Source organism: Rhea pennata, chromosome 4, assembly GCF_028389875.1.
Source record: "Rhea pennata isolate bPtePen1 chromosome 4, bPtePen1.pri, whole genome shotgun sequence".
In the NCBI taxonomy this organism is placed as follows: domain Eukaryota; kingdom Metazoa; phylum Chordata; class Aves; order Rheiformes; family Rheidae; genus Rhea; species Rhea pennata.
Window position 1 is genome coordinate 7,893,652 of NC_084666.1, and position 27,229 is coordinate 7,920,880.

The window sequence follows — 27,229 nt, forward strand, 5'->3', positions numbered from 1 at the left end:
GAATTTATTATAGTGGGTTATTTAAATTTAGTCAGTGCAATAATATTAAAGTAAATATATACACATCTAATGTTATCTGTGCTCCTAAAATCCACAGTAAGGAAAATACTTAAGCTCATGTGGCTCTTGTATAGAATATTTTGTTGATTTGTCACCTGTAATAAATTAGGTTTATTTAATTGAGGCAAGTATCAGTTGTTAAAAACATAGCATCTGAAATATTTTTTTAAAGTCTGTAATTGCAAATGTGTTCGTAAAAGTGATAATTAAAGTAAACTGCAATTTAGTTGCTGATTTTATGGTGTATATGTGTGTAAAATATAACAAAACACAGCCATTGGTGGTAGATGCAGAGCTTTAGTAGCATGAATTTGAGATAGTCTAAACAATAGTGATAATCTGTCAAATGCAGTACGATCTTTTTGCATGAATGAGCACTAGTAGGAATCTTGTTGTACCACATTTTAGGTAAAAAATCACATTTCCTAAAATTTTAATAAAGATTACTACTAATGAGATTTTTTTTCTCAGCTCTAAAATTTAGCTATTACCATATATAGGCCTCTGAGTCACAAAGGAATTAAATTCAGAATATCCCCTAAAGTCTTTCAGAGGATCGTGGAAGTATGACTTATCATCTCATAAACTTGGACTAGCTGAAAAGCACTGGAAAACGTAGTGACTTCTCTGTGAAGCGGGAAAGAAGCGGGTATATTTGTTTGACCGTTGAGTTATCAAACTGTGAAACGGCTTTTTGGCCAGGAATGGATACAGCCAGTTATGGACCCCACTGTGGCCTTAAACAACTGCTTTGAACAATTTCATCTAGACTTGTGTACCAGGGACAGTGGGTGGGAGAAAATGCCGAGTCAGGAAAGGAGAAGAAGGAATGGGTAGTTGAAGCATAGTGACCATTCAAGTAACGCTGTAGCCGTGAGAGTGGCTATATGATAGTTGCTTTCTTATTTCATGACAAAAATGAGCGTTTTCCTATTGCTTATAGGAATAGGAAACATTTTTTGAATTCTGCTCTGGAATAGGTATGTTCCTGTCTGAGCACTGACTCCATAAACAAGATTTCCTGTCACTTGGCTTGTTGGTTCTGTAGTTTCACTGATCTGATCCTACCTCAGCCTTCAAACCTGTAAACCTTTCCTGCTTATGTCAAGATGAATGAAAAATTGACAATGCACTTCAGAATTTCCTTGCTTATGTTTATCCGTGTGTCAGGAAGAAAAGAAGGTTGGTTTTTCAGCAAAAAGTAACGGGTGCAACACTATTTTACATTTGCTTCTTCTTTTGTAAAATGACTTCATCTATTCAACAGTTCTTGAAGCCACAAAAAATGCAACTCCACCGGGTATTTCTTAGGATGTCACGTAATTGCAAAATCCACTTTTTAATAGTCAGGTTGGTTTTGCACAGGTTGCAGTTGTACTAATTTGTGGGAGCTGAAGAGTGAAGCAGCTTGTAGGTTTTGGCAGTCTTTTCTATGATTGATTTAAAGATCATCTGAATGTGGGCAGCAATGAAAAGAGGCAGTCACATCTGTTTCCTCCCCAATGAATCCCATTGCCTCCTTTGCACTAGCAGTAGAGCTCCCATGCCTGTAGGGATGTGACTGGGCTGAAACCTAACCCAGAAGAAAGATTTTGGTACAAGCATTAAGCCCAGATGTGAGACTGTCTCCTTCAGTAAGAGTATAGATTTAGAGGATGCAGATCTGATTGTGAAGCTGAATCTTTACTTAATCAGAGCACTCTGAAATTGATGGAGTAAGATATGGTTAGTTCTTCTCTTGGTGTAAATGGAAAAAATGGATGAAAAAACATGGAGTGCAAATACTGTTCTGTTAAAATATATTCTTTACTGTGTAATAAGATGTAGAGCCTAAAGTAGGTATCGTAACTATGTGGGAGAAGTAGATTCCTGTACAGAAGTAAGGAATCTAAAAGTAAGATACAGCTTTTTTTTCTTAATTTGGAAATACTGCACAAAAATATTTAAAGTACTAACACATTACACATCTGTATCTGATGATACAGATTGAGTATAGGTATCAAATGTAGATGGTCGGCATAAATTTCATACAAGTTGGGTTTTTTTGTTGTGTTTGGGAGCTTTAGCTTTAATATTGAAAGGCAGCAGCCTTCTGTTCTAGCTCTCTGGGATGCATGGAAAGGAAAGGCATTATTAGCCTTGGAGATCTTGAAAAGATGAAGTTTAAGTGAAACTATTACACACACCACTAAATATGGTATTTATTTTATGAAAAGTTGGAATTACAGAAAGGAGCTTTGCTTTTCTAATGTACTCTGTTTAAAGGCTTAAGAATATTTACCTAACCTACAATGTTTGATGTTGGTGGATGGTAGGTGCCTGGGTAGTGAGGTACAAAATGCCTCTGAGGATCTGAGCCAAATAATTGAAGAAAAGAACACTTGGGTGGTTATGGCTAAAGAAGTACTAAACTTGCTTTGCAATGTCTTCTAGAGATGACATTTTTGTTAAATGTACCAGTTAGGAAACTATATGAACTATATCAAACTATAGTTTGAACAGTTATGAAACTATAAATGCACATGCTAGCACATAGATATATTGGACATAATTGTTTTTATCTGAATCATGATTCATTTAGATCCAAGATTTTTTAAAGTGTCTAGCAGCCTTAACATCTACTGCTGTGGCATGTTGAGCTTGATATGGTTTAGAGACATAAGTGTCTGTAGACAGGAAAGGGGAGAGAGGGAGAGAGAGATTTTGAGCAACGAACCTCGTGGCAATTGACCTTTCAGTCTGAATGTCCAAGCTCTGTTTACTAGTGGGTTGAGAGGGGAGAGCTCTGGCACAAGACTTCAGTGATCCTCAGACTAGTATCTCTGGAGCTGAGACAACACTTGCAGACTTTGCTTGGCTAATGTATTGCCTTAAAGAAAAACTAGTTGAACGAGCAACTTGCATTGCTAAAGCAGTTAGCAACAAGAAATGCCCACTCACCAGCGTAGTGCTTTGGCTAATTGCTGGACTGTAAGCCTTTAAGGACTTTTGCAGACTTTTGCTAACTTTTGAGAGTTATGAAATAGTGCAAAAAGTGCATTCCCAAATGAAAGTCAGATTGCCCAAGTAGCCTGTGAGCAGCTGAGCAATGACAGATAGAATGAGTGGTGATACTTTTATTAGTAAGCATAAAATGTGGTTTGCCTAGGCTACATATCTAATTTGCAGTCACCTGCATTTGAATTTATGCCCAAATCGTGGAGCAGAGGGGAGGGAGTATGTGTGGGGGAGATCCCTATAAATATGGCTCTTTTAGTAGTTTACGTTTTCCTTGTGCTGCAGTCATCAAAGGAAAAATCGAGCACAGCTCTGGAATTTGTCAAAATGCCAACGTTTATTTCTTTTTCATCCTGTGTTGGATAATATAAAAGGATGGATTAGGAGGACCTTGTAAAAGTCATTAAGAGACATTGTTTGATTAGTCAGTTTCTATTACTGGTACTGAAGAAATTATTTTTACCTATTCAGTGTTTGGTTACACGGAATATCCCCAAATTTTGTTTAAGATGACTAAAGTAAGTTTTGTGTTGTGGTTGAATAAATAAATAAAAAAAGGTCTATTTGTTTCAAGCTGTCCCTTTAACTAGGTTATCCTGTGATAAATATTCTGATTCCCTAACCAAAATCTTTTGCCTCTAGAAAAATACTTAGTTGGCTTTGAGTAGATGCACATGAGATATTGGCATGGTGGAATAATTTGCAAGATCTTCTAGTGAGGGTATTAGCATATAAATAGCAGATGCAATGACGACCATCACAGCTGAGTACATTTAATTTTTAGTTTATAAGATAGAATGGGTTTTTAAATGCATAGCCATCAAGCCTGCTGAAAGACAAATGAAGTTGAGAGTTTGCTTGTCTGAAGATGCCTTACATCATTTTTTTTTTAAGGGGAAATAGACACACATAAAACTGAGCAAAAGTGATTTCTGGGTGAAAAGTAATTGAGATTGCAAACTAAGTTAATTAGAGCATGCAAAATTTATTTAATGGTCCCAACTGTAGTTTGCTAGTGGTGGATTAGTAAGTAGATATGACTCCTTCGTGTGCTATCTTTTCTCTTCCTTCTTTTTCTAAAATAATTAGTAAATGCTGTACATCTAGTCCTATAAACTGATTACATTGTATATTTCAGTCATTTTATTGCTTGTTTTAATTATGGTTGTGGAGGCTCAGATTTTTAAATCCTCGTAGCAGAATGTAGTAATCAATTTGTCTAAAACTGTAAAAAGGACCAAAGACTTTTTTTTTTTTTAATCAACCGAATAAAAGGTTTACCTATAATGGCAGAGCAGAAAAAGGATGAGTGAACTTTCATACTGCAGTTGTAGAGTTTGTTTTGGAACTTTCTTGGTGTTTGAAGACTAGAATTAAAAAAAGTGACTTTTGTGGCTGTAATAACAGTCTGCCAGCATATTACTGGTATAATTGAGATACTTCTGATGAAAAATCACTGGAATGAAGTAAATCGAGATACAACTAGCCATGAATCCTGTGCAACTTCTGAATTTCCAGCAATGATGATTTTTGTATTCGAGAATAAAAAGGAAAATAACTTACCTTGTTAAAAGTGATATCAAAATAAAGATTTTATGTCTGTTTGAAGGGAAAAAAAGGGGCTTAATTCTTGATAGTTAGCTGAGCACTTTTTTTTTTTAAACAGGAAAACTAAATTTAATAAAAGACCCAACTGAAATTCAAGGGTGTGAACAATAAGCATAATATTTTATGAAAATGACCCCCATATTTAAAATCTGGCATTATATGTTATGCATTGTAGCACCAAGTCCACATCTACCTTTTAGAAAATTAAAACACATAAATTCTGTTTAGTGTTTGATATGCACTGCACTAGCTGAAAGCCATAATGCCCCTAAAACCTTGGGTTGCTTTTCACCTTTCATAAATTCCTCGGTAGATTCTATACAAAAAATAATTTTCAGCTCCGTGGCTCATTGTTATTCAAACTTGATTGATTGTCGTCATTTACTCAGTGAGGAAGTTAAGTGCTCCTGTCATTTCCGAAGAGTATAATTGGGACGTTTCACAGGTCAGCGGTGGTGACAGGTTTCCCTTTTGATTAGTGTTAGACTGATAACAAAAATTACAGTTTCCTATGATTAATGTTTTCTATAGTAGTTGAACGCACAGCTCATGGGTTGTACCTAAACAAAGTGAATTTGCATCTGATTATCCCTTTTCTCTCTCAGACTTTTCACATGCTTTGAAATTTTAGACCATGCAGGTGCATGGTGAAGTTGCTTCTAATTCAGTTTTCAAGCTGAGGGTTAGTGAAGCCCACTTCATTTTAGTATATTAATGTATTCAGAGAGCTAAGTGCTTCCAACAATGTATGAACAAATTAGGGGAAATTTCAAGTCAGGATAGTAGTCTCCTGGCTTCTTTCCAGTCTTCCCAGATGTGTCATGTGCATGAGTGCTTGTAATATACCAGCACTGTATTTTAGAAACCCTTTGGTGATTTAAGTTAAATGGTAAGTCTGAACTGAGTTTTCTTTTTCTTACTAGTTTGTGGTTATTTCTCAGTTCTGTAAACCTGTTGCTTGTTATGTGTAAACAGGCTACTTCTGAGTAAAAACTATAGAAATACACTAAAATTTTCTTTCCCCATTTTATAATGTAGAAGTTGAACTGTTTTTTCTTTTTTACATTCTGGACTAAAGCTGTAGATTGAGATCATCCATGACAAGTTTTAGGTTGGTGTAAACTTTTTAATAGCTGAATCGGAAGTAGAACATGAGTATGTAAAATATGATGTCCTGTTTCTGGTTGGAGAAATAGGAGTGGATGTAATTTCTGAACTTCTGGACTGAATTAATTTCTGAACTAAATTACCCATAACAGATAAAAAGGGAGTGACAACACCAGCAGAATTTTGAAACCGAAATCAAAACAAACTAGTTTCTTGTCAGTCTCTAGCCCTTTTTTATTGTACAGAGTACAAAACCTTTTTTTGTTCTTTCTAAAGGTCATCAGAAAGGTCTTCTAAAAGTTGCAGTTTAATACAAATGTGCTGCTTTTATGTCTGGTGCCGTTGCAAATGTGTTATTTTTAGTAGAGTGTTTGGCTCTTTCTTTACATTAGAACTTTATTTTGATTTCTGTTATGGAGGTCAGGTTCAGCCTGTATCTGTCTTGGCTGTGCCAGCTAGGGCCTGAATTGCCTCTTTGCTTTAGATGAGGGGAAAAAAAGATTGTGGTGGAAAACAAAGTTTGCTAGAATGGTGCAGGATCCTACAGCATAGCTGGGAGATTGGCAACTATCTGCTAATTAGAGGAAGCAATAGCTTGGTTGAAGAGACTATGTTGTGGTTGTCTTTGACAACAGGTTATTTTCAGAGATGATTATGCTGGGGTATAATTTTAAAGTAAAGAATAACTAGGTATTCTCTGGTAAGGATGCACTACTAAACCCACTCTGTTCTTCAGGACAGTAGTGTGTGTTTGTTAACTTAGAACTGCAGCTTTCTTTAATCAAAATCTTTGTTTAAGCAAATGCAAAAATCCTGCTTCTAACTTGCACCAGCTGTTCATTATATGTTAAAGCATATATTAATGTCGATGTTGTTAATTAAGAATGTTTCAATCCAGCTTGCAAGTAATGTTGACCAAAAAGAAATGTTGTTGTTTGTTTATTTATTTATTAACTATCATTCAGTAAACCAAGGTTGGTTTCTAGGTTTTGTGGCTTCAGAGTATATGTATGATTTAAAGGAACTCAGCTGTGCAGCTGTGACACACGATTAGAGTTGTGAATTAAATTGGGAAAATTCTGCTGCAGGCAAAACCTGCAGTATACTCTAGTGCTTGTAACAATGAGTAGTTGATAGGAATATCAAAATGAGTCAGATGCAGTAGAAGTAAAGAACAAGACTGAAAATAACAAAAATCATGCCAGTCCTTACCTGTTGTATTGGCTTGTTGCAGTGAAGTTGAAGGAGAGTGATAGCTCTGTGGTAAGGCTGCATTTGGTAGATATCCTATATTGTTTCCTAGACTATAAAAGTGCATGGTAAACACAGTAGTTTGCTAATTATGTTGTTAAGGATCAAGTAACTCCCAAGTCAGGCAAAAGAAATAGAACATAAAACCTCCCAACATTACTGTGTTTTTAGGGTAGTCAACATCTGGGATTTTAAAACTGTTATAATACAAACTGTGTCGAAAGTGGCATTTTTGGGTTACATGTAGTCTAGCAAAAAAATGCATTTTCAGGTATGAAAAAAGCTGAGGAAAAATTTTAGAAGCTTGCTGGTACATACACGGTAGTGATTAGCTGAAATGAAATATAGGAAGCCACTTACCTGAATTAATTGCCTTAGTTAGTTGGTAGGGACTCCATTTTTATTTTTCAGATAGTCATAAATGTTCCATTTCAGATTGCTGTATAGACTAATGGCCCATTTAAAAAAGTCTTGTTTTGCTGATCTTGTACATAGTAATCTGTGCAGTCTAATGGTAGAAGTTATGGGGATTTGCAAAGTTAGTTAAGAAATAATGTATCAAAGTATTTTGAGTGCTGCTGTGAATAAACAGTGAAACATTGTAGTATAAACACAAATCGAACTTTTTAGTTTTGCCAGAATTAAGCCTGGCAGTCCATCAGCTTCCCTTCCTGTTTGCTTGCTCTGTGGTTTTTGAGCCCGTGTACAGTTGGTGATACTGTGTAACATGCCACAGACTGTTCGGATGCACTCAAATGAGTAAAGTGAAACAAAGAAGAGATAAGGCTATAATTTACTTATTAAGTCAAAATCTTGATGTTATTTTAAGATTCTTCGGTTTTATTTTATAGGTTTACACTTTCTCAGACTTCACTAGCTGTATATGGAGTAATGGATTTCTTCTTTAAAGCCTCTTTTATACCTAAGGCTTTAGAGATAAAACGTTAAGCAGAAGTCTAATCTTAGATAAAGATTAAATACATAATTAGTGAAATACTTTTGGCATTAGAGTAGCCTCAATAGGGCTATCATGATGTCTGCAAAATATTTTCAGTGTGGAGGGGAATGAAAAACAGTCTTCATGTTAAAAAAAAGAAATAATAATAATAATAATCTCCGTAGATGAAAGCCTCAGACGATGACGACGACGACGAAGATGATGAATTTGTGGAGGTCCCTGAGAAAGAAGGTTACGAGCCCCGCATTCCAGACCACCTGCGTAAGGAATATGGTGAGTTTGCCCAGCTGTGAAAAGCTTTATCCCTGCATGTTACTGCTGCGCTAAAGTAAATAAACAGCCATTATGAAGTAATAAAGTGATCACTGGGGTGGGTAATCTCTCCGACTGCGCTGAGGAAGTCATTACCTAGAGAGGGGAGCAGCGGTTGGCCCTAGATAAACAAATAGTTTCTAGGAGCAAAAGCGACTGAGACTAGAAGCTTTTTTCATTCCAACATGTTCCACTGTTAGTTTAGGGCAAGAAGCAGCTCTGTGTATGTTTATATGTGTGCTGAAGATGTACTTGGAGTGAAGGGATTGTAAAGCAAAGCTATAAATGAGCCAGGATATTAGAAATACTGGTAACAGTCTGGTGAGATGGGATAAGATTTTTGTACTGTTCCATGCCTTAATAGATGATATGCAGTCACTTCCTCCCATAAGGTGGCCAATTTACAGCTCAGAACATAGAGCTTCCTTTTGATGATGATGGTATCGTTGTCACAAGAAGTTAAATGGAGCTCAGCCTTTAAGTGCGGAATTCTAGCCACTCAGCACATACCAGATGATAAAACACAATCTTGGTCTTGTCTGCTTCATTTAAATGGAGCAAGCCTTCTTTTAATGTGTTCTTTTTTTCTTTTCTTTTTCTTTTTTTTTTTGAAATAAGTATATACTTGTAGTATGTTTTTGTGAAATTGAGAGATGTCGATGAAAGTTCATCTAAAATAATTAAATTTCATTGCATTACTCCTTGTCCTGTGTATATCCAGCTTATCAAGTGTGTGTAGCTTTGCCTCTGTCTAACATGGTGCATTTTAAGGCTCAGAAGCTTTAATACATTATAGAGAAGGAGAAAGCGGCTGCCATCAAGTAAAAGCTAAAAACCTTAGCGTAATAAATGTATTTCTCCTTTATTTCATCATAGATTTTCATGTAAGAATTATTTTGACCTAAAATGTTTTGCTTGGATAATATTGCTTTTTTCACTCCCATTCATACTTATTTTTAACTGACGAAGTTTGTGTCATAGAAGCTAGGTACACTTTGGCCTGTATAGGCCGGTTGGTTCTTTTTGGTAAAACTGAGGAGTGTGCCTGTGTAAACCCCAAAAGATATGGCTAGAGTAACTTTTTTTTTTTTTTTTTTTTTTTTTTTTTACTGTTTTCTGCCATCAAAATAGCCTACAGACAGTGAAAGGTATTCACTAATATTCTGCAGTGACTGGGGTCAGCTCAAAGACTTCTGGTGTGAAGTCCTCATAGTGCCTCAGTCAAACTTACACTATCTAGACTTTATCAAGGCACTTTGGTATCCTTGGACGTAAGCCGTGCATTGATTACCTTGTATATCTATCTGTTTTCCCCTCCTAAGGACTTGCAGCAAGTCTAGTTGGTGGTTCCAGTTTCATTGGAGGAGGTAAATGCCTCAGTTCTTACATTCCTTTAAAGAATATGTAAATTAGCAACTGTACAGAGGATTGAGACTAAGTCAACGCCCTGGTGAGCAGATGACAGCTTTTTTTGTGGTTTGGCTTAAATGACCTCTTTGCACATGTGTTGCTTGAAACGAGCTACAGGGACATATTTTGACCAGTCAGTAGCTGAGGAAGATGAAGTGGAACTGGAAGTATTGAGATAGTGATGAGGCTGAAATGAGAACTGAAAGTATGTATTAGGTGAGGACACTGGACAGCAGTATAGGGCTGTAGCACACAAACATGTAGGAACTGGGCAGCTTTTACTCTTTTGCTCATGAAAAAAAGTTGTTCTGTTTTGATAAAATTATACCAATATATGTTGGCTACTCCAGCTACCTCAGTCTTGAAATAAGCACTGTGTGAGTTCTAGTTACTGCTAACAAGGGGGCTTGCCAAAGAGAATACAATGGAAGAGAGGGCTAGCTGCCTTCCAGAACAACATCTTAAGCGTGCGTGGCTAGCAAGAAAGAGTCCAAAATCATTAGTAATGAGAACAAGTAAACGTGCAAGTGGAATTGGTCGCTAAGATAGCCATGGTCCTTTATGTTTTTTTCTTCCTGTGGCAGTAGTCCTTGTGCCAAAACTGGTCTTTTTCTTAATAGTTCCATGGACTGGAACTTGATTTTCGTAGCAGCAGCCTAATGAGTTCTAACAAATGGAAGCTCTATATATTTCTTGTCAACTTCCACTGGGAAAGAACTGTACTCCTTTCCTTCCTTCTCTCTCTCTCTCTCTCACACACACACATTCATATTTAAAAACTAAAGCATCTTACTGCTGTCTGTGTCATGCCACCTGAATGCTTCCCCTGGGAGAAGGATAAGAGACCAAACTTTCTGTAACTTACTACCAATCACTTGTCAGTGGTAAATTATCTGCCCAAGGAAATTACAAGAATCTGTATACAGATATTTCAAATTTATATTTAAACTATTGCTAATAGGAATGTACTTTATGTTGAAGAAGCCTTCAGTCAGAAGACAAAACCTCTCATCTTTTGTATGCATGTAGTTATGTGGGAGCTAATGATCACACTTACTTGTTCTTTAATATGTTTGTTTAAAAAAAAAAAAAAAAAGATAACCTTTTGAAACAAATGAACCATTCTTGATATTGCTGAAGGAATTTACTTTTTTTGCTGCCATTTAAAAATAACTATGTAGGTTCCCAGTTCAGGAAAGAATATCTCTTCAGGCCATCTTTTATGCATGTGCTTTCTGCTGTCTTTATGTACTTGAGTGCTGTCTTGAACCAGCTTGTCAGTTATTAGTTCCAATTCGGTTTTTAGAAGCCCATGTATAACTATAGTGTAAGTCAACTGACTTCTGTGTAATTACTTCAGGTTTATAGGAGTAAAATTGAGAACTGTATTTGCTCTACTGGCTTTAGCTGTGCTTATATTTTTAATTAGAAAAAAAACAAACTAAGTGTCCTTATGGCACATTTTTGTTTAGAAGAGCAAATTATCAAAGTAAAATACATGAGAACAAATTGACTTCGTAAGCATATGCTACCATAGAGACTTAGCTGTGTTAGAAGGTCAGCTGTTGACTTAAATAAGATTGTTTGTGCAGGTAGCAGTGACTTTAGGTGTATCTTAATATAATCCAGGTATTGTTTTGCTGCGTTTCTGTAGCTCATGTTTAGTTTGCAAGGACTCTGAGCCAAGAATCTAGAAGTCTGAGTGAATGTCTTAACTGCAACATTAAACTTTCAATTTAAATGTTCTGACATAGTAGAAGGTGTGAACAAATCAAAAGCTTTTCGTGTTAGTTTACATGAACAAAGCAGGAAAATTGAACAGCTCCTCAGATTAAATATTTTATACTAAGTAGTAAGACAAAGATATAAATCCTGGCCATGAATAATTTTGAAATGTGACATATAGATAACCGATTTTAAAATCGCTTTATTTTCTTTCACTTCTCTTAAGAAAATGAAAGTATTCTACGAACAAAATACATTTCAAGCTCAGATGCTGTTTTTGATGACATACATATTTGTGATTCTCTTGAGATTTGAAACGTCTGTGTGAAGGGAAAAGGTATTTGTAGACAAGGAGGTTTTGTGTGCGTAAACATATGCACACATGTAATGTGTGTGTGTGTGTGTGTATATGTAGTTGATGATGATGACCCCCCAAATTGTTGCTAATATATAATATGTAAGATGAGCTGAGCGTGGGTACAGTTTGGGTGGAGGGAGAATTAAACAAGTCAATTTGAATCTCCATGTGTAAGATGAAATGTAAATTTGTTAAAAGAATTCAGGTGATTAGATAACTGAAGTGTGAAGATATAACCCATTAGGGGTGTCATGCCAAATTAGCATTACCAGACTTTTAACGAGCTCCCATTTATATAATCCTTATTTACACTTGCACCTGATGTCTGCAAGAGACAAGAAGCCAGCCACTCCGTGGTAGCACAGAGCCACTTTAAGTGCATTTTGCTGCTAAAGAGAACGTTTGGCTGAAAGAGCAACAGCTCTGTGAAAATAATTTCCATAAGGTTACTCTAGTTCTCAGCACTCTGCATGCTTGTTACCTGCTTCCACTGAAGAGGGACTTCGCTTGGTAGGGCTGCTACTGCTGACCACTTAAAAATGGAGGTATTGTTATTTCAGAGCAGGCTTAGGTAAGGGACAGATAAAATCTTGTGTCCGCTTGTGATTTCGCACTTTACAGCCTTTGCTATTTAGCTGTTGGTTGCAAAGGCTTAAAGCCCTACAGTGCATGAGGTGAAGGACGCATCTCTGCTGACTGGGACACGGTTCTTGTGCTTGTGATATAGAAAGAATTTGGTGCCAGCGCTAGGATAGATACTCCTTCCTGCCCTTACTCCCTCGGGTGTTTGGGCATCATTCATTTGTAGCTGACCAGTGAACCGCATGTGGAGGTGACTTGGTTTGAGAGATGTGCTTTCCGATGTCGAGAAGGAACACTTTTTTTTTTTTTTGACCTAGTTCATAGCACCGTCTTTCAAGCAGCCATTCTCTCTGCTGCTTGTGCCTTAGCGAGGTCAACAGAGCCTGGGGAGCGGGTCGAGTTATAAAATACAAGGATGTGTGTTAGCTCTCCAGATACCACTGCTTGTGTTGTATAAATCTCCATTTACTGTAGTAGGAATTCAGGCACCGATGTTTAGATACATAAATGACTGTTTTAGTCTGAAAGCTGAATTCTGTTCTAATTATATAATATCAGTGTGCTAATAGGCTTTCTCTTTACCATTTGATCTTTCTCCCTAATAGGTTATTCACAATTGTGTGTGTCCCAGTGCATGCACTAATGAATTTATTTGTGCAATAGTACTTTGAAGTACAGGGAAGTGGTATTACCACTTTACAAGTGGAGGCATGAGGAAGCTACCTGACTTGGGAGCGCAAGTGTAGAAGCAGTCTATGCTGGTTATCAGGTTTTGTCCTTACACTGATTAAAAGCAAAACTGCCTCAGAAATATGGGATATAATAGAATGTCACCATTAGAGATAAAAATAGAAAAAAAATCTTTACTAATTTATTGGTATCTGATTGTTTTAGTCTCTTCATAACAGATTTTCTAAATACTTTAAAATGTTTTTGTTTGTGTGGTCAAGAATACTATTTCACCTGTGTCATGCTGCAAACAGCGGCACTGATTTTTAAGCCTTGCATGTTATCTAACCAAAGGTATGGCTGTATAGTTTCGTTGTGTTGATTCCTTCCTAGCTGTTATTTACCTGCTTCCTTTTTGATTCAGTAGTTATAAAAGCACAAAAGTAGGAAAATAATGTTAATTATTCTGTACAATAATAATTTGTTCTTTTATCCTGCATCTAACTGAAGTTCTTCCCATAAACTATTTTGTTGACATATGTAAAAGATTTAATGCTAAATGTTGCAAAAAGAACATTCATCCAAGTGTTCATAAAGTGAAATAAAACCCACTTATTTTGAAGCAGAAATATTCTATGAAATTCTATGAAAAAAATCTATGGAGAAAGTCTTTCTTCTCATTCCTTTCTCTCAATACTAACAGATTTAATTGATACCGAATGATTACCTATTATTTAGCTGTAATGTGTGTAACAAAAGTGTCAGTCACAGGTGGGAGTTTTTGTTTGTTTTGAACTTCGAAAAAGAAATTGTTTTATTAAAATGTTAATCAATTCTGCCATGCACAAATTAACAATCAAATTACAGCTGTTAAATACCAGTTTATATTTACCAGCCAGGTTTTCCTCAGTTCTGTAATTTTTAATTGTATGCATGGAAAACATGGAAAAGAAACATCTATCCTACACACTTACAAATGTAAGTTCAACACCAACTACAGCAGCTAAACATCTCTGAAATATTCTGTGAAAGAGAGATGTCTTTGTTTATTAGTCTTTCAATAAAAGATTTTGTTTAGTTGTCTGTGATTAGATTGATTAGGGATCCCTTCTGGTGAGAATTTTCAAGAACTGTAATAAAAATAATTTTGCAATAGCTTTAAAGGTAGTATGGTTTTGGTCGAGCCTGGACTTCCACAAGAGAGAGCTGGGTTATCATGGTGGTGGCCATGAAGTAGACTTGACTCAAGTCAGTGCAAGTGAGAGAACACCAGCGTGAGATCAGTGCAGCGGCTTCTGTTGTCACCGTGTCTCATACAAAATGAGAAGTGGTTTTATTCAGGGGGTGGGTGTTTGGCTGAAGAGCAAATTGCTACAAATTGCTTTCATCTGCTGCTGGCCCTGAAAGTGTAGATCACTGTAACTAACCAAGTGATCATGCCCTGCCTTAGTTGTAACGATGATTTTGGTGCCATTATCGTTTGCTGAGGAGCCTGAAGGGGTCTGCTGGCTGCTGACTCACAAAATGGACATGCATGTGCTGACTAAATGGGAATTAAAAATGGCACTTGAGGTTTTCTTGTTGCACACATTTTTAACGTTTTCTGACTTGTGCATTAAAAAGGCTAGTGGCCTCTTGGTTTGGGTGATTTGCCTGTTTTCCATACCTCAGGAACTTCCTAAGGGAATTCTTCCAGATGTGGAGAATATGGAGAGCGGTTTTATACAGAGAAACGGCTTCAAGGAGATCACAGGAAAAGCAGACCTTCAGATATCACAATGTGTGAAGCATAGTTTTCAGGAATCAAATTTGAGACTTAGAACTATATTATCACCATTACATCATGCTGCTTCTTGTTAGGCTACGTAAGCATCTGCCCATTTTACTTGACTTCTTTAGGGGAAAACCTGAAATGGGTTTTGTAGGGAGAGAGGACAGGTAGAATTACCTGGTTACCTTCTTCTTTCACTCCCCTGTGAAATTTGTCTTCCCCTTTCACAAATTAAGAAAGTACAGTTGTTTGTCTGTCACTGTACATGAGGCTAATACTTGGAATAAGACTCTATTATATTGCTATAAATCCTTTTTCAAAAAAAAAAAAAAAAAAAAAGCAGGCAGTTGTTATATGATTGATTTGCCATAAATAAAGAGATAATGGATTTAGCATTCAGGCTAGGGTTTTTAGTATGTTAGGAGTGCTATGCAAGTTATGATTGAAATAGCATACATTGATTTACCATAAATATATGGAAAGCAGTTATTCAGCATTCTAATTAGGACCTTAGCCCTGATCTGCTATGGTCAAATGTATTTCTATTGCATGATCTCAATTTTTCTTAGCATATGGAACACTAGAAATATCTAATTACAAATGTACAAATAAGATTGCCTCATTATATTAGCATGTTTTTGAATATCTGTATATAAGCAAATGCATAGTCTATACAGCTACAGATAGGACAATAATTGACTAAATTTTATTATAATAGAATATTTGGAATGAAGATAACTTTGCACGTTTACCAGAAAACATGATTAGCACCTCCAATAAAATACTTCCACATGCATATAGTAGTATTGATTATAGGTATTTCTGATGTATCCTTGTCAGTAGATCATACAAACAATTCCTCACTCTCATACAGGGTCCTTCTATGTAAATAATGTTCTGTGAAAATCTGACAATATGGAATGTATTTGATTCCCACTGAAATTCTTAAAAATTAATCATCACTGAACAGGATGATGATAATGTGTCTGAGGTATTTATGGTATCAGTGTACTTCATAGGAACTACATAAGAGCCAGGGACTACGAAATGATTAGCAAGAAGTTTAAAAGATCAGGACAAAAAGTGTAGAAGGATTTTGACCTAAACTGCTTACTTGGTTTCTCTCAGCTATGATCGTAAAACAACAGTAAATAGGGTTAATTAAAGACAATTAATATTAGAACAAATTACCATAGTGTGTAATTCCCTTAAGACAAACCAAATACTTTATGTAATCTTACTGAACTTGTGTAGTTAACTAAAATTTTAGATAAATGTAAATGAAATAATCTGCATTTAAAGGGAGCTTCTGATTATAAAAGACTCCTTGACAACTTTGTAAAAGTACCATAATGTACACAGTAACAGTAATATGTGCAGTTGACCACATGATAAATTGTTCTTAGTGTGCCCTTGGCTTACCTGTGCTGTCATCATATTCATGCCTGCAAGAAGCACTTCTGGCATTTTAGCATCCTCCCCCAGTAGGTGTAGACAGCAGTTTGTTTTGTGGCATTTGAGGGCAAGGAAGGGAGTTATCTTTCATACAATTTAAAAATTAAAATGGATGATTTCTACCACAATAAGTACTGAATGTTTTCTTCTTTCTTATCTCTGTATGAACTGAAGATGCTTTTTAGATTTTGTTTATAGCAGCTATTTCTATAATTGTTTTTTCCCCTACTTTAGAGTTCTTTAAGATGAAGTGGTGCTAACAAGAGAACAGCCTGATTTTATAGGTAGAGATGAAATTTGATCCCAGTTAGAAATCTAAATATTCCTTTAGTTTGTGATTAAAGATTGGGGAGGTTGGTCTAGATGATCTCCGAGTCCCTTCCAAACTTACTGATTCTATGATTCTATGTCAGGGATGACTTGTATAATTCGTTCAAAGCTTCATCCCTCAGAGACAGTGAAGTTGTCTTACCACATGGTCAGCTATGTTAATTTTATTCGTATGTCTGTGTTCCTTTTTGTTCATATCCATTTATGCATGGATAGGTATTGGAGGACTGATCCTGAAATACTGAAGCTATTTGGGAGCTATACCACTGACATTGACTTAAACTCTCTGATCCACAAATCTGTATAGAGTAAACTTTGCAAATTTCTCTTCCCCTAGCGGTGAAGTTTATTGTAGTTGCAAAGTAAAATATATTCATTTTTTCTCCATCTGATCACAGTAGAGAGTAAGTGGGTAAATATTATACCTGAACTGCTAGATTTTCCTGACTTTCTTGCAGCGTGTCTGAACTAAATCACATATATTTGGCTTGAATAAGATTGAACAAATGGGAAATGAAATTATTATGTTCTTTCAGGAAAGTTGAAGTCCATAATACTTGTTTATATTCTATCTCCGTTTTTTCAATTAAACTTAAGTGAATTTGAAGTAGCTAGATTTCGTCTAAATCCACACAGCTGAGGAAACCTGTGCTTGCTCTTTCTCTGAATTTTCACTGAGGGGCTTTTATCTCCCCCTAATCCCACCATTTCTGTCTGGACATAATCTCTTTCTCAAATTTACATTTTAATTACAAGGCCAGCTGAACTAGCTAAAATCAATAATGTCAGCATTCAGCAGCCTAACTTCAGCTGAAACCCCAGCCTCTCTCTTTCCTTCTATCGATTTATCTTGTGAACATGGTCTACTTTATTGCTTCAGGCAAATAGGTGCCATTTGGTCAGTTTAAACAAAAAAGGGGATTTGAACATTTTTATTATTCTTTCTAAAAGCTGCTATTGGAACAGTTTTAACCCAGGTACTATGCTTCGGTTACAGAAAATACACAGCAGAATTCTTAAGAGAAATTTTATTTTTAAAACTGCGTTCAATACCGTGTGTATCTTAAAAACAAACAAAAACCCCCCACTATGCGGTTAGATACGATTCAAATACTGCTGTTGTCTGCATAGTAACTCTTTATCTTGTCAGCAAAAAATAATTTCATAAACAAATATTTTTTAAAAAAATCCACAGCCGTGGTGGTTTTAATGAGATAGTAATGTATTTACCTTTAGCCATTTTTTCTCTTAATGGTTTAAAATAAGAAATCAATGGAAAAATATTTTGTTCTTGTAACCCTTAAGAATTCCTGTATTGATCTTTTGGATGTGATTTTATCTATCTAAATGTCACATTATCCATTTATCTCTCTTGCCTTTTCTGTGGGTAGCTGATTGCTTGTCTCTTCTCCTCCCCCTGCATCAGTGTAGTGAATGAGTGATTACGCTTTCCATAAAAATTACAGAAAAATTTTGGAATAAAACTAGGATTTTCTGAGAACTTCTAACACATACACATATCCTCCCTGAAGAAGGAAAAGGTGAGAGACATGCACTTTGAGACAATTTGTGAATAGCACACATACAAGTGCTGTCAAAACTGTTGCTTTAAGCAGCTATGAATTAAAAGATGCTCCTATCAGTGGAATATTAAGTGCTATTAAAAAAACCCCAAAACTAAATAAAACCCACTTTTGAGAAGTCACCATTATCTCTCGAATGGCAAAGCCACAGCCTAATAAATCTCACAAGAACATTTCTTTTGCTAGGTAGCTTAGCTGTTCCTCTGCTTAGTTCCATCCCATTATGTTTAATTATTGTTTCCCTTATTGATGCTCCTTTTGCTAATTTTCATATGATTTTCAAAAGTACAGATCAGTCTTTTGAATTAGTATTTTTAACTTTTTTTCTTTGTTTTTAGCCTTGTTAACTTTGGGAAGGAAAGTTAGATGAGGAGAGCATGCCGTGTTTGTTTTCATTAGGAAACGTGATGTGGGCGTGACTGAGCAAAAGAGTAGTAGTGTCACGTACTCTTAGTGGTGGTGTCACCAACAGCCAGCAGAAGCTGGCCCACCTGTGTCCCCAGCTCTTAGGCAGGTTCTCACCTCCTGTCTGAGGAGAGAAAAGCCAAAAAGAGGTGATCCTTCCTGGCATCACAGCCTATGCCAAAGTCAGTTCCCAGGAAGCAGTGGACAGCTAACGCTGCGCTCCATCGTCGCGACTGAGACTCGCTGAATAATCTTGTCTCACAGGTCCTGGTTGCAGCACAGCATTCTCTGCAGGGGCACCTAACTTTTGATTTTTACACATCTGCATTTCTGCATGCCCTCATGAGGCTTCTGTATTTTACACATATACGATTTAAGTTATGGAATTCTTAGTTACTGATAGTTATTTAGAATGTTATGGTACCTCACTATAGTAAGTACCTAAGGGAAAATAAGCCTACAGTAGACGTATATATTTTCTGACATATTCTGAAAATGTTTCTCTGAAATGAAAGTACTTTATGCACCAAAGTTCCCTGACGCTGCTGGTCCTGCAATTGCCCACTCAGTGCCAAGAGTGTAGATACTCTGTTAACTTTTCTTTTTCTGGTTGACGTCTTGTGATATATTTAATGACCACTAAAGCAAGGTAGCAAAGCAAGAATAGTGCTGGCTTGAAGTGAACAGGAGATCAAAAGCCCCAATTAGATGATCGCTAAAACATGTCAGGTAATCTCAGATTGTTTTCTAAATGAAGCCGGTTATAATTTGCTGAAAGTTCTAGTCCTGCAAAATCTTTTTTTTTTTTTTGTCTGTGAGTGTGTCTGTGTGTGTGTGTGTTGTTGTTGTTGTTGTTTTTTTTTTTTTTTTTTTCTTTGCGGGGGGTGCAGCCTTACATTTCAATTGCTTCCCTTATAAAAAGGCTTTTTCTTTCCTGTTATATAGGAGAAGGTGTAGTGTAGTACGTTAGTGGTGAGGGATCATCTCTCTGCATTTTACATGTCATTGGTTGAAAAGTTCTTGTTACTACGGCCAGCTAATAGAGTTGCTTCTCCTGTTCACTGATAGAGGCATGTGCTGTCTGACTACCCAGCCTATCCAACGGCATCACTGCAGTCTATGCTGTTTAATTTAGCTGTAGAAAGTAATTATGTTGCCCCACTGCAGAGCTGCTGGTGCTGAAAATGTGTGCCTGGTACTGCCTTGCAGTGGCCTGGTTCCTCAGGTAGGTAGCGTCTCTTCAAAGTGCTCTGTGGCTATACCCCTTGCTTCTGACAAGGCGTAAATATCTTATTTTGACAAATAGTGTGTCTCAGTATCTCTGAAAGAAAGTTCTGAAGTTCTGTAGTTGGAGAATGTATTTTGGATTCGAAACTTACCATCGGGGGTTGTGCTGTCCTTTAACAAATTGCTAAGGAAAAAGAGAAGGTATATTCAGCCCCTCTGAAAGATAGCTTGTGTGGTAGTCCCAGGTCTGAAAGTTCAGTGTGGTAACTGAGAATCATCAAAGCACAGAGAAGCATCTCAGACTTTGTTTTTTTCACCTGGGGTGCTGTTTCCCTGCCAGCCATGCTATGTTGATGGTTCCCATGCTCTGCAGTCAATCGCCCTCCCACTCTCTTTGCCAAGCTGTAAGAGTTTTAGCAGTGCTTTTGGCTAAGACTCTAAAGAGAGTTAATCTTGGCACATAGGAGGATATGGATATCTGACTTTCCTTTTGCTTTCTACTGCTGTGGAATTTCTTTTGGGAGTCTAGGTGTTACACAGTGAACTTGTGTAGTGTTAATAGTTCCTTTCTTCTGTTTTATCTTGATGTAATCTTGAAAACAGAAATTAGCTGAGCAAAGCTGATGTGAACCTAGAAACTTGTATACAAAAAGCAATATTGCAATTTAAACAAACATATCTTGTTAAAACTCTTCCAAGCTGAACTAATGTCATTCTTTATCATCATGCCATGACACAGAAATTAAAACATTGTTTTGGTATACTTAGTTACTTGATGTATTTCTGTATCAAAATAAGAAAAAAATCACAGACAGAAATACCACTGCTGTCTGCTTGCCTGTATAAGTAAGATGATGCCTAACATGAACTGAAAACAGTAAGATAGCTCCTCAATGCAGAATTGCATTCTGAGCTGTTTGGCCCTGCTATAAAATGTTCAGGGGAAGGAGAGACCCCTCATAAACACCTACCTCTTTTTTAGGGCTAGAGCCACCATCGCCTCGAAGCGCACCAGCAAAGGAGACCTCAGGAGGGCCAGCTCTGCTGAGCTCCTGGGCCCAGCCAAAAGGGAATGAAGATGAACTTGACCCAACCTGTGCAGCTGCAACACTGAAACTTATTAGAGACAAGCTGCCAGAGTTATCACCTCCATACTCAAGGTTTGTTGTAGTTCTTTTAGAGACTGCTCTCTATTACTTGTATTTGTTAATGACAGAAGCACTCAGAAAATGCATCCTCAAATGGATAAGCTAAAGGTTACGGCTGTGTTGCTTTCACTTTGAAGTTACAGTTCTTTTTCTCAGATGTACATTCCCTGCTTAGAATTGGAGCTTTTGCTAATGATTGCACTAGGCTTTTCAGAAATCTGTTGATGACTTGGTTTTAGTTGTATTTGATGTAAAAAATTATGTGAAAATATAAAATAATTACCCCTCTCCTAACCAAAAAAAAAAAAAAAAAAAAAATCCATCACCATTTGCTAGGAGATTTTTTGGTTTGCACCTAAACAGAACATAATCCTGTTGGTAAGTAAGAAATTAGTTTTAACAGTCTCAGATTTCCTGGTGACTTATACTGTCAATGCTGGTTCAGAAGCATTGTTGTACTGAGTTCAGAGAACTATTTATTGTCAATCCTCTTCAAAGCTTGCTGAAATTCCAGCCTTGTCTAATGTTTACTTTTGAGTCTGCGGCCACAAGAGTGGACTAATTAATTAATGATATGTAGTTCCAAAAAAGACACTTCTGCACTGTCTAGGAAAAAAAAAGCCAACAAACCCAAACCTAGCAAAGTGGAATGTCATCTCAGGGAGAGGAAGCTTTAATCCATTAGATCTCTGGAGTATTTAGGTTTGCATTTTGTTTTTTTTAATCTGAAAAAAAACTAATTTTCAAAAAGGGTGAATGAGACCATTCAACATTGTGTTACAGAATACCTGAGGTTGCCATAGTAGTACACTACTTTTTAAGGGCTAGTGAATTCTAATGTGATATTGCACAATGAATACTATAGCTTTGGACTCCAGCAGGAAAGCAATTTGCAGTCATTGCTTATGCTGCTTATCCTATTTGTTTATTTTGCTTAGTTTCGTTTGTTTGTTGTTTATATCTAATTCCTTTTCTGCCCATATACATGAAAGTTGTGCAATTTGCTTGTTCAGGTTGCTTCTTTTCTTAAGCATTTTTATCCATAAGTAATATAGTATTACACCTTACTGCCAATTCCATCTTTATCATAGCAAAATGTCCCAAAGATGTGAGCTGTCACTCTGCCAACAAAACCACTGCAGTCTGCAGCCACCATGCAAACATAGACATGAATTTACAGAATCAAGACTATTCTAATTCAGTCTGCAATACCAACTCAGTAGCTATTACAGTACAACAATGTATGATATATCCGTACTACTTCACATACAGACCTCTAGGCCTCCACACCCATGATATGTTTTCGCTGGCTGTAGCTGAATGCGCTGTTAAGCTTCGTCGTGCACTGTGCTGTCCTTAGTGTGAAGTGTAATAGTTTATATCCTTTAAAAGAGGAAAAAAAAAAAAAAGTGGGAGAGAACCCTGCAAAAGGTGGTTGATCTGAGCTAATGTTAGTGTTTGTGTGAGAAGTTAATAGAAACAGAGAAAAAAACTGTGATCGTTGTTTTCTATTGACTTTTCATAAACTTTCTCCAGCAAGTCCGCAACTACTGAGCAAACAGTTTTGGAAGAGCCTGACAGTAAGATAAGAAGACTAGCAGAAGAAAGAGCTAAAGCTCCCATCATGCCTTTTGGATTAGATCTTCACTACTGGGGACAGGACCAGCCAAGTGCTGGGAAGATTCTCAAGTAAATGCTCTTCTTATTTTAAGACAAATTAAATAAATAAATAGATTTGCTTGTACCCAGAGGTCATGCGGAAAGGGTGAACCTTATTGCTTTTGATAATTACTTTTCTTTTTTCCCTTGTGTTATGGGACCTGTAAACACAGTCAGAAATTCTAACTTAAAATGATATTTGTTTTAAGAAGATGTGATACTAATCAAATATTCTTTGATGGTTCAAAGCACATTTTTCTACTCTTTTGTATTTGTGTATTATTTGCAGTATGGCAGCACTTCAGTTTAACTTGGTACCTCATTATGCAAAGTCCTATGCAAGTACATAATAGACAAGCTCTGCTAGAGTTTTACTTTCTAAATAAATAACAGATAAGGTAGGAGAAAGACTGGGAGGGGAGAAGGCAGAGGGGAAAGAGTACTTTTCCTGGCTTTACAGAGCGCTAACTGCAGAAATTGATGTGCTTGCTCAGTCACACAGGATATATGTGGCAGTGCCAGAATTTGAATCTTTCATCTCCGAGTTCCCTTTTCATTTTCGTCTGGGAAGGTTCTGTGCTTTCTTGGACATGAAGCAGTGCTGGCTTTGGGAAAGCTTTAGCAGTGCTGGGGAGAACTGATTACAGCTATGCATCAAAAACTTTTTCTAGCAGTTTGTTTTTAAAGCGTTTTCTTAGCCCTTTCTAATATTTTTATATGGAGCCAAAGTTCTCCTATGTATAAATTTTGTTTAAATCCACTAGAAATTTAGGATTGGTATGCATCATTCTTGGCTTGAAGAAAGGCAAAAATCATTGACTAGATGGGTTGCAAATCAAACTTATATAACTTAAATAATTGCAATGTGGACTAGAGTAATAATGCTATATAAACAAATCATAAATGGTGCTGCAGCATGAAGCCCAAGCAAAATAACATCATCAGCTTCTCCACATTTGCACATTGAGGAGTATTGGTTTCCCTGACACAAGTACTTCTGTTTTGCCTGGTATTTCAGGTAGTATTTTAATATTTCATGTAGTATTTTTCTTTATCTACCACTTTTCAGAAGTAGCTAGATGACTCTTGCCACACTTACCACCCTCGTTTGCTGGTTTCCAGTGCCTTTTTGAGGGGTTGGGGGGAAGCCCTAAATGGCATCAGTTAGATTGCCTCTGTCAGAATTTACTCCAGCTTGACTTAATTCTCAGTGACAGCATTTGCAGAAGGGAACAAGAGGAAGGCTCTGTCCCTGTACTTGATTTTATGAAATGCTGAATATGTTTTAAATTATTGAAAGCAAGTGAAATTTGATACAGCACAGTGTTTTAACAGAGTCACTCCAAGCTTTGTGTTCTGTCTGGTGAGATGTAAGCTCTTCAAGCCTATAAAATCGTTCAGATTTTCAGCAAGGCTTTAAGAAACATTTGTCTGTGATAATGCCAAAGAGGTAGTAAGGCTTTATTTTACATTGCAAATGAGTTATTCAAGTCATAAGTGAAAGCAAAATCATATTTCACTGCCTGCCTTGTGCTGTACTGTTTTATTTTTATGCTTTCCAATAAAATAGAGGGCACACTTCTGAACCTTAGAGTCTATAACTACAGATAGGCCAGTCTAACCAAAGATAATTTAAGTAACTGCACACACAGTGCCATTGACCCTAGACATAAAACATATTTATGGAAAAATTAAGGTAGTCATTGGCCAACTCCGTTAACTTTTTCTGTATGCATGCGTGCCATCTCTATAGGGTACCTAGAACAAAAACAGACATGTATATGGAATCTGAGCTTCTAAAATCTGGAGTGAAAAAGCCTTTCACCTTCTTTTTTTAACATTACAGTACACTTCACTACAGCATTTAGGAGACACTAAGATTCTGAAATACTGATAGCAAGACTGTAGCTACCAGGAGGACCATTTCCTAAAAAAAAGTTTTAATTTGCTTGTAAATGATGAAATGGCACCCTCTCTGAAAGGTGAGAGTAACTGTTGATTTTATAAAGAGCTCAACTGAAAACTTTTTTTCTGATTTTTTGCATTTGTTCATCTCATTAAGCTAGTTTAAGAACTCTTAAAATGAGTTTATATAGCCTAGTTGTACTTTAGGGAGTATTTGTATACTGCAGTGTGTTGTATTATATAGAGACCACAATGCCAGTTTAAACCCCCTTTTTAGGTAGTATGGGCTGCCCAGGCTGATTTGCCCTCTTCTTTGAGTTCATTTAGCTTACTCTTAGCACCAGGGTAAATTAGGTGGTTACACAGCTCTTTATTACTGTGACCAGAATGTGTCTGATATTTAGCGCATTTAGAGCTTGCTCCAGAATCTCTGTGTATGTTGTACTGGTTTTAGAATTTGTATTTACCTAAGCTTTTGACATCCTTCCCATCTTCTTAGTAACAAAGTTTCTATAAATTTGTCAAAAGAGTGCAACACTTGTCCAGTAGCTTGACTTTCTTTTAGATTTCACTTAACCATTATTTGTTTGTTATTCCTCCTAATGTATAGGTATGTAGAAAATTGCCATTAAAACTTCTGTCTAGATCAAAAACCCTCTTTCTCTGAGTGTGAGTGGAGTGTTGATCTTCTAGGTGATCAGCTACTCCTCTGCCAGTCCCACTTACACAAAGATTTTACTTGTCTCATGCATCTTTGTAAAAAGATCTCTTGTGTTTTTCTGCCCTTTTAAAGCATTGCTTTAATTACAGCAACAGGAAATTGGAAAACTTTGGTATTCAACACTACTTTGTTCTTTTCTCACCTCCTTGTGAATGTTTTGGGGATAAGATAATTTTTATGACCGTAGTAAACAATAATACTTACGAACATCTGTGTAGCAGGCAGTCTGTTTTATGTCTAGTTCCCAAATACTGATCCATCACTAGAGTAAAACAGTTTTTATTTCCTTGAGATTTGTTGAATGTAGATTTTTTTTTTGGGGGGGGGGAGTCAAAATACTGAATAGAACTTTTTCCTAATAGAAGAAGTTGGCACACACAACCATTAAATGCTTCATCATTCTCCTGTAACTGTAATAGGATAATTTAGATAATTTAGAGGTGGAGGAGAGTTCAGACTGATGTTAGACATTAGACTTTTATACAAAGATTCTGTGAGACTACTTTGCATATAGCAATCCAGTGTGGTATCTTTTTTAGAATACTTTCCTCTCCTTGTATCTAAAAACTTATTAGCACAGAGTTATTAACATTTATGAAGCTAAAATACAGTACTGTTCAGAAGTTTTTTACTCATGGATCCTTGCTTTCTCTCCTGCTCCCTACATCTACTGACATGGTACTAATCTTCTTTGCATCATATTAATAGAGGCTGTATTTTCATATGTATGCCTGCAAATACAGGCTAGATTACTACTTTTAAAGTAGATTTTCAGTGGATTGCACATAATTTCCCAGAGGAGCACATGATAAGTTTCTCAGAGCTATTAATGATGTATGGAAGAACAGTCTACTGAACCTACAAGAAGGAGTCTCCTTAAGGTTCAACTATTTTTTCCTCTGTTCTTTGGTCTCAGAATGTTGCAATAAATTCTGGGTTCAACTCCTACTTCTCTGCTCCTACAGGAGTAGAGCTGCCAAGAATAAGATCAGACAAGTTAGTAGATACTTAACTGTTCCCCTCTGTTCTGTCCTCTGTGTTCCATAGTAGAAATATTTTGTTAAGAAGTGTACTGACTACAGAATTACAAGCAAAGTTATTTACTGTAATTGGATATTGGATAAATGACTCTAAATGCTAGATCACAGAGTAGAGCTCAGGCTAGTAATAGGTGAGCAGGTTAAACAAGAAATCGAGGTGAACAGGACATTTGGAAGTTCAAGATGTTAGTCAGGCTTCAGTAATATTTTTAAAAATATTTTCATGATACAGTAGTCATAACGAGTATTAGATTCCTGGGTTTTCTTATATATAATTCACTGATAGAAATTCCCCTTCTTTCATGTGCAAGTTTACTGAGGGGTGATACTGAAATCTTTATGTGCTTTCTTACATGCTGGGCTTCTGTCTGATTCAAATAGTTCAACTGGATCAGACTAGAAAGGCACAACTTCGCCTGTAGACAAATAATTTTGTCCATTGTTTTCTCAGAGTTTCTTCTCAGCATCGATTTTGGGCACCCAGTGAAGTGGAGGATGAGGTTGAAAATAAAGAAGTTACTGAAATGTTAAAAACTAGGTGTATAACATTTGCTGGGAAGTTTGAACCAGTGAAACATAAATGTCGAGCGCCAATGCCTAATGGAGGTCTGTGTGAAAGACAAGATCGGGTTAAGGTAGGCGCCAAATAACGTAACTTCCAAGATACGTGCTGTATGGAGAAGATCTCACTAAAATGTTTTTACAAATGCTTAATCCAATTTTAAATATAGCTAAAAGGAGTGAATGAAAACTGTGTCTGGAAAAAATTGCTGCTGTTCTGCTGCAAATGGAAGGAAGGACATTTTCTTTCTGTAAGGAAATTATAGATGAATAAAGATATCTAAGTCATATATTGGATTCCTTGACAGTGAAGCAGAGATAACGAGTTGGTTGCTGAATAGTTTTCCTAATTTAAAGGCATATTTGATATTAAACAGTTTTATAAAC

The 27,229-nt window shown here is 36.5% G+C and overlaps 1 protein-coding gene across 2 annotated transcripts in view; it reads left to right on the forward strand.

Moving 5' to 3' along the window:
- The window catches only part of UVSSA (UV stimulated scaffold protein A), a 54,738-nt gene that overhangs the window by 13,755 nt on the left and 13,754 nt on the right, over positions 1-27,229 (forward strand). For both annotated transcript variants that reach the window (XM_062574545.1, XM_062574546.1), the window contains 4 exons: positions 8,146-8,254; positions 20,791-20,968; positions 22,493-22,645; positions 26,733-26,916. In XM_062574545.1, the coding sequence (XP_062430529.1) occupies positions 8,146-8,254; positions 20,791-20,968; positions 22,493-22,645; positions 26,733-26,916 (624 nt within the window). The remainder of the gene's footprint in view (positions 1-8,145; positions 8,255-20,790; positions 20,969-22,492; positions 22,646-26,732; positions 26,917-27,229) is intronic.